The sequence below is a fragment of the Sinocyclocheilus anshuiensis genome, unplaced genomic scaffold (genome assembly GCF_001515605.1).
Source record: "Sinocyclocheilus anshuiensis isolate Anshui unplaced genomic scaffold, SAMN03320099.WGS_v1.1 scaffold659, whole genome shotgun sequence".
NCBI lineage: Eukaryota > Metazoa > Chordata > Actinopteri > Cypriniformes > Cyprinidae > Sinocyclocheilus > Sinocyclocheilus anshuiensis.
In genome coordinates, this window is record NW_015549698.1 from 564027 (window position 1) to 572449 (window position 8423).

The 8423-nt window shown below is 38.8% G+C and overlaps 1 protein-coding gene across 1 annotated transcript in view; it reads right to left on the bottom strand.

Moving 5' to 3' along the window:
* Nucleotides 1-1845: 1845 nt before the first annotated feature.
* The window catches only part of rngtt (RNA guanylyltransferase and 5'-phosphatase), a 116733-nt gene continuing 110155 nt past the window's right edge, over nt 1846-8423 (bottom strand). Inside the window, exons 15-16 of the mRNA XM_016449830.1 lie at nt 3729-3852; nt 1846-2646 (exon numbers count right to left, since the gene is read on the bottom strand). Of these exons, the coding sequence (XP_016305316.1) occupies nt 2492-2646; nt 3729-3852 (279 nt within the window). The 3' untranslated portion in view covers nt 1846-2491. The remainder of the gene's footprint in view (nt 2647-3728; nt 3853-8423) is intronic.

Sequence of the window (8423 nt, forward strand, 5' to 3'; positions counted from 1 at the left end):
AACACTGTTTCTTTTTTAGCTTTACATGACAAAAATAGACTTGAGTCCAAATAATGGCACTGAATGGTGATGTTCTCTTAAAGGCAGGACATTAAAAAAAAAAATCTCCTTTTGTTTTAGAAAAAGACCATCAATTGAAGTTCCCCAACAATCACTGTGTACATGATCTGAGCCCATGCAGTTTTAACATACTGTATCATTGAAGAGCAAAAGAGTCAGCAGTTGGCCAGCATTCTGTTTAATATTTGTCAAAGCTTGTATTAAATTTAAATTGTTCCCAAATACATTTTTGAAATATAATAATAATAATAAATAAAAGTTAAAAATAAGAGTTGAGTTAAATGTCACACTGCAAACTCCTCTTTGAGATGCTTGCCTGCGAGCACAGGTTCACCTTTTTCTAGTCTGCTGGCGTGTAAAGTCACTGGCTGCAGATATTTGTTTTTCAGTTGTTGTTGTGGTGTGGGAGTTTGCTGTAAGTCTTTGAAAGTTGCAACCTCAGGCTCCTGAACATCTATTTGCACTCACACATGTGAATGAAATAAGCACACAACGACATGATTTTGGTATTTCTTGTTCAATAGAAATGTCTTAAGATCCAAATTTGTTGAAACTCTTGTTGAACCACTTTATTTGTTAGTAGCTTTTTTGTATTCCCAAATTATTTTGTGAAATGTAATTAGAATTCCTTCTGAAAATTTGCTTTGATTTGATGAGAAAAAAGGTTTTGCATTATCACTGACACAGTCTGAAAGTATAGCATTTTATATCAGATTTGGTTTAAGTTTTTCATTTTTCAAAGATGTGTCACATGACTAAAGGTCAGGTTTAGCCAGAAGGGCTTCTCCACATAATCCAGTGCTGATGATGCTTTTTCAAATCTATTGTTATTTGCTATTATTGCTGTCCCTTTTATTAACCAGTATCAAATGACTTCAATTCATAATTGTCAAGATTTTAGAAAGGCTGTATAACCTACAACAGCAACCTAAACCAATGTCTAAATAGATATTTGGCTGTTGGGTAACAATAACGCTAACACTATTTCACAATGTCATTGCATATGCACTTACTATAGTAATGAATGAGTAAATTGTGCAGAAATTTAAAGTATCTACTAACCTTAAACCAAACCCTAACGCTACAGTAAGTACATGTTGTTAATTAATATTACTTATATATAACAAGGACACATTTGAACACATTTTCCCCTTTGAATAACATTAATGCATAAGACCAGAGACATTTATTAATAGGGTCAGTTTCATGAATGTCTATACTCTGCATTATTCAGCATCACTCAAATGCTATATGAAGCTTGTCTTCTTCTGTTCTCGGTTCTCATCTCTCTGTATGTCTCTCAATCAACTCTATGAGCGTTCTGAGGCATCATAAACCCATACGAAGTGCAATATGGGATGCAATCAAGGTCTAATCACTTCAGCATGCAGATGAGCTCAACGCAGCCTCATAGTGTCACATTTCAGGGACTTTGGCCTTCATTTGTCTTACGAGGAAACAATTCCAGATGAAAGGAGGACATGAATGTCAGGTGTGACTCACTCCTCAGGAGACAGCAATAATGTCAACTCTTCTCAGACGAATGGATCTGCTCTTTGCACACCAGCTTTCAATATTGTAAACACCAGATGAGAAATGTGAGAGCAATAAAGAACGCCATTAACTTCAGCTGCGACACTTCAATTACGAGTGACAACTGACGAAATGTTCACGCATCCTTATAAATGACAAAAACACCGATTTAGGCCTATCCCAAAATCAAATTTAGACAAAGTTCTTCAGCTAAAATGATCATGTATTGAATGTGAAGGCATGTGTGGAATAGCTGGCAATCTTTATTTTGGAATTATTGCTTTCATTCCCCCCCCCCAAAAAAAACATTGAGCCAAAAGATCCAGGAAAACTTAAATACACCTGGCATTTTTTAAGAAACAAAACCTGAGAAAAAAGGGTTGGGGCAACATTTTCAAATCAGCATAATGACATACAAAACACTCTAACCTAACAAACACCATCATATGACGCACACCGCCTATCAGTGTTTAGATTAGTCCAGATCTGGTGAAATTCCACGGGACTTGTTTCAGTGTTTCATGGTTAGGTCTAAATCTAGACAGTTTAGACAGCACACCACACTGTTCTGTTTAGTAAAAAAGCAACTGAAAAACAAACAGAGAGGTGAAGCGAACCGTAACAAATACAAAACATAAAAAAAGAAAACAATGCAATTCATTTTTATTTTTATTCTTTTAAATAAGAATGCACCTCAGCACTCAATGTTCAAACAAGCTCTCATAGCAGTGTCTTTAAATAGATCATCAACAACTTCAAGAATAGAAGCCAAAGTGAGGCCAAAAAGCAAAATGTTCTCCAGAAGTCTCTTCTCTTGCGGTGTGCAGAGCTGCTGAACATTTTGGGAATAAAAAAAAAAAGAATCAAACTGCTTGCATTCTGCTCTGGCGGCACTGCGCTACTGCGGGACGGTGAGGTTCGCTCTCTTTGGTGGAGGCGGTGGCATGAGCTTAGAGTCGACTGGGTGTTTGCGGGACTGCGCCTGGGCGCACCGGTCCAAAAACTCAAAGAGAATTTCCTTTGTGACGGGATGCTGGATACTGTTGCACACAGCTGTCAGGACGACACGAGACAAAGTGAGAACAACTAATACAGTGGGTACGGAAAGTATTCAGACCCCCTTCAATTTTTCACGCTCTGTTATATTGCAGCCATTTGCTAAAATCATTTGTTAATTTTGTTTCCTCATATATAACAAAGAGTGAAAAATTTAAGGGGGTCTGAATACTTTCCGTACCCACTGTAGATGCTGGACTTTCAGCAGAGTTGGGCTGCAAGCTCAGAATATCTCAACAGGTGAAGTTATCAACTTGTTTATGGCTAGCTATTTGAATAATAACATTCGGATTAATGGTGCAAACATTTTAAAGCAGGGGTGGGCAAATCTGGCTGCTTACAGTACATTTACACAACAGCGACTGAACTAAAAATGCATTTTTTTTTTAGTTTTGCATACAGATAACAATGTTTTCAAAATGATTCCCATCAACATGGACCTTCAAAAATGACTAAAATGCTGTAGTATGCAGGTCAGCCTCGTAGTTGGCGATGTCAATTTGTAAAGAAATGCTACGCATATATGCATTCCTACAGACTGAACATGTAATATGCATAAAAATGTCACCATTTCCAGAAATTCGTGTTTTTTGTAGTTTAGATGATAATTTCATTTTCAAAAACTTGCTCTGTGTTTTCAGTCCCCCAAAACACTGATGTCATGTAAATGAACCCCCCCCACCAAGATAAACATTCCCTCAATTTTTATCTTCAACCTTAATAAAACACACCTGGACAAGCTATTCAACGTCTCCAGAAAGAATTTAAAGAAAGAAATTACAGCTGCATCATTCAAACCAAACAGCATTCTTGTAAACATGTACAAACCACTTTGCTGAATAGCTTTTTTTCTTTTTTTTAAAGAAAGTAGTCAGATGAAGAAAAGTTCCAGGCAGGTGAGTTTGATCAGGTTTGGATCTCAAAGGCCAGAGTTGCCCAGCCCTGCTTTAAGGTAATGTTATGCACAATGAAAATACATGTAAAAATGCTTTTAGCCTTAGGAGTTTGCTTTTCATCTAGTCAACTAAACGGAATCTAATACCGACCCTGGCTTTAGTATAGCACATGTGAATCCTTACCCATGGCTGTGTCATATGAGTTGGGGAAGCTCTTGTCCGTCCTCTGTCGCATGAACACCCAGGTGTTATTGACGAACGTGCACTCAATTATTTTATTATCATACTGCTTCAGTTCCTTTGTTATCTGGAGTGCAAAAGAATAATAGGGTATCAATCACTAGCGAGAATTTAAAGAAAGAAATTACAGCTGCATCATTCAAACCAAACAGCATGCTTGTAAACATGTACAAACCACTTTGTTGAATAGCTTTTTTTATTGTATTATTTGAGATTTTTTTTTCATGTCTTTTTATTTATAATGAAAGTAGTCAGATGAAGAAAACAGATCAATATATCAGCAAAGCTGATTAAGATCATGTTGTCTGAAAACCACCAATTAACACGGGTGTCCAATCCTGTCCTGCAGAGTTTAGTTCCAACCCCAATTAAACAAACCTGAAGCAGCTAATCAAGTTCTTCGGGGTTACTAGAATCTTTCAGGCAGGTGTGTTGGGTTATGTTTGAGCTTAACTCTGCGGGGTTTTAACTCCACACAGAAAGGCATCCTAGCTTATATATATAGTTTGTTTTTATATGTCCCCAGTGTCGGGACATGAAACGGGCAGGATACGAACCAAAATCTCTCCATTAAATGTGCCTGGAGCTTGTGTGCTAACCACTAGTCTGTGGTTCAGACAAATTGTTGGTACTTTTTGTAGGTTGTAAAGTAACTGCCAGTGCGTAATGTGTAATTACAGCCACAACACAGATGTCTCAATACATGACAGATTCACAAAGGCCTTAAGAAAACAGGAGTGTGTTTGGCCCAAGTAAGCGAGAGAAAGAAATATCTCAAAGATAAAGAGACTGGATCCTCGCTAAACCGTGGCAGGTTGGTGTGTGGGGGAGGAAGTGAGCTGGCAGTGAAGCCGCCCCCTTCTGGGCCTATTGGCATGATGGGATGAGTAAATACCCTCACCATCCAACAGTGAAGGGCATCTGCGAGCACAGAGGGGAAGCTGAACATTTCAGGACTGACATACACACACGACAATATTCCAAGGATTAATGAACCTTTGGTGGTACGGTACCTTTCCTCGCAAAAATACAACCACAGCGTCTATGTACATACAGCGTGGCTGTAGCTGAGAGAACGCTAACACACTAAGGTTGGGTATCGTTTGGTTTTTTTTCGATGCCGGTGACAAATCGATACTTTTAAAACGGTTCCGGTGCCTAAACGGTGCCTGAACCGATACTTATAAATGGCCCAGTGCTTAAAACATGCAGTTTAAAGGCATTCTTTCTGCACATTACTCTAACATCATCTTCTTAGCCCCAGCAGATTGGGAGGATTTCTCTACAAGCTGTGATAATGACAACATTAAGTCCCAGAGAGGGCTCGTGTGCATCACAATTCTTCACCACCATTCACCACCATCACTCAGGTTTCTCATACAATGTAGACTATTAGGCACAGAATTCGGAGGGGAACTGGTTTAACTAAATAAGTGATGCTGTCAATAGGGTTGGGTATCATTTGGGTTTTTTACGATAACATTGCCAAATCAATACTTTTAAAACGGTACCGGTGCCTAAACGGTGCCTGAACCGATACTTATATAAAAAAAAAAAATAAAAAAAAATTCCCCCCAAAAATGATGGATTGGCGGGGTTCGTGGGCGGGCAAGGTTCGTAGCAAGGTTTTTTTTTTTGCTTATTTTGTTTTTATAAAAAATAAAAATAAAACAAGTAGGAAGATTAGAAAAAGAATAGGGAATGCTAGTGTTAGAGGGTCATTTTTAAATAAAAATAAAACAATTCAATAGAACAGAAAAAGACTCATAAACACACAGATGGTCTGTATACTGGAGTATACTCTCAACAGATCCTGAGCTGATTGACAAATATCTGATCTTGTAAGATGTGCTCCCTTTACACAGAGTGCGTGTGATTGCGAAATCGAAAGTGAAAGTAAACAGCGCAAACACTCATTCAAAAATATTTAAACACCGCATCCTGAGAGCGGCTCCCTGATGCACCAAAATTATATACAATATTAGAAAACAGCCGAATCCCGAACATTTTGGGCAATTAAGAAATCCCGGCCGGACGCATTTTTGTAGGTCCAAAAAGAGGACATGTCCGGGGAAAAGAGGACGTATGGTCACCCTAATTTATAATCTATTGCTAATCGATGTATTAGCAATTACTTTTTAAAGTAGCATATGGAACATATTTTCTGCCTCATTCTGTGACAAGAAGCCTCATCAGATCACAAAAGGAAGCATTTGACTGGTGTGGAGTAAAAAGGTTATAATGTTATAATGTTGTTAATGCTCTTTTGTTGGACAACAGGTTTAGAAATGTGAATACAAGGGAGGTTTAGCTTTAGGCATTTTAATTTAAGCATGTTTAGCTTAGTTAATGGAAGGCTACCTGAAGCCCTCAGATCAAGAGTAATTACTGCATAATGAGAGCTCCTTGGATGCTCTCATTTCCCGAATTGTGCTTTTAAGTCGGAATCTGAAAACAACATGGATACTCTCGTTACTACAAAGATGTGTTGGATTTGTATTATTAGTTTTCCGACTTGAGTTCACGTGCATTTTCTCAGTCGGGAAATTATTATTTTTCACGTGTGGTGCCAGTGATGATGCTTCTTACGTCCGTTTCGGAGAACCTGAGGACAAATATTTCAATCGATCGCTCAGGCATGGCACCGAAATCTGCGTTTGGATTCGGTTCTAGTACATACCGGTTACATAGGTACCGGTGCCATATTGGTACCGGGTTTCGGTACCCAACCCTAAACATTAATGAATGACCGTCATACTTCTTTACATCATAATTTGTCTTTCCTGATGTAGGCTATATGGCAATTTGTAAATAATATTTTTACACATCTCTTTTACATAGAGGGACAGTTTAATATCACTAAAGTTAAATGCCTACCATAATACCAGTCCATACTCTGCTCTGCTCTAGAAGACTTGGAATGTAGTGCAGAATGTTGGCTGTTTTTATTGTGCCTTTCAATTGCTTGACAAGATTTTTTTTTATGAAAAATGTTATGATGATGAAAAATACAGTAAATTGTAATATGTGAAATATATACATCTACAATTTAGAATAGCTGTTTTCTGTGCAAATATATAGTTATATATTCTGTGATCAAAGCTGAATTGTCAGCATCATTACTCCAGTCTTCAATCATTCTAATATGCTGATTTGCTGCTCAAGAAACATTTCTGATTATTATCAATGTTGAAAAAGTTGTGCTGCATTATATTTTTGTGGAAAATGTTTTACATCACCATTCAGTCTGGAGTATAGGCAATGTAGCCTACATTTACTATAATCCATTCTTTATATTTACGCAATGGGCCGGCCCACATTGTACAGCGGCCCACCGGGAAAACTCCCGGTGCTCCAGATGGCCAGTCTGCCACTGGTTTTATTTTCATTGTTGTTGCTTTTGTTGGTTCTATGTTGTTTAATAATATTTGTATACAGATAGATAGATAGATAGATAGATAGATATATAGATAGATAAGAGGAGGGATTAGTAGGAAACTAATACTGGAGTTAGACAAGATCGTGCTTGAATTGCCCTGCATACATCTTATTCAGTGCTCTAGCACTGACACAATCTCTCTCTCTCTCTCTCTCTCTCCAGAGAGCACGGCTCCCTTTCAGCTTTTACTTCCCAGAATCTAAACGCTGACCATGACCTTTCAATGACCTTTGAGCCTGAAAAGAACATTCGGCATTCAACAGAGGAGCGCGCAGGTAGGGGAGGGCCACTGGAAAACAAGATGCGGTTAGACAGAGAGAAAGAGAAAGGAGAGACGCAGCTAAAAGGAGACAGATAAAAAAGAGGAGTTGGAACGGATGAACACGGGATGAAAGAGAACCGATAGACCGTACAGGGTAGAAGAGGAGTCAAACGAAGATGAAGACGGGAATGGATAGGAACAGAAGCATGGCTGAAAAATGAAAGAGTGAAGGATGAGAGTGGACAGATGAAGAAATGAAGAAGGATAGAAGGAGCTCACGAAATGACCAGACAGGTTAAAGACTTTGTGGGAAGCAGACAGGAGGGAGACAGACAGAAAGAATGTCGCTCACATCCTGACATTGATGAAATAGAAGTTAAATATTACCATCAAATGCTCGTTAGCGTGTATACTCTGTGTTGCTTTGGTAATGGGTTACTAATTGGCTGATGCGGAAACGCCCGGCATGACTAAGTGATGTGGGAGGGGTGTGCGAGTTAAATCCCTGTCGGTCTCTGGCAGGCTGCCTGCTGATTGGATGTCGTGCCAGAGTGAGTGCCAATTGGAGGCGGCGGTGACTTTGCAGACTGGAGGCAACCTCTTCACACGCAAACATAATTAATAGTCTGTTAGTTAACAGTGGCGGTGATGAACGCTTCTTTTATCTGTCTCTCTCGCTCTGCTCTCATGAGGCTCTAGCCATGTGAAGTCTAGCGGAGGAAGCAGATCGAACGCTATTACTACCATTTTTGATCAAAACGGAACTTACTGTAACACGTAAAGAGGGTTTAAAGCCACTAATAAAATCTGTGTTGGAATGAACGGAAGTACATGCACACGTACACTTTAAGCAGACAGATGGGGAGGGTTCTTATGGGAGTGCTGAATAAGTCTTTGTAATCAGACGATTATGATGATTACAGTGTAGGAGAACAAA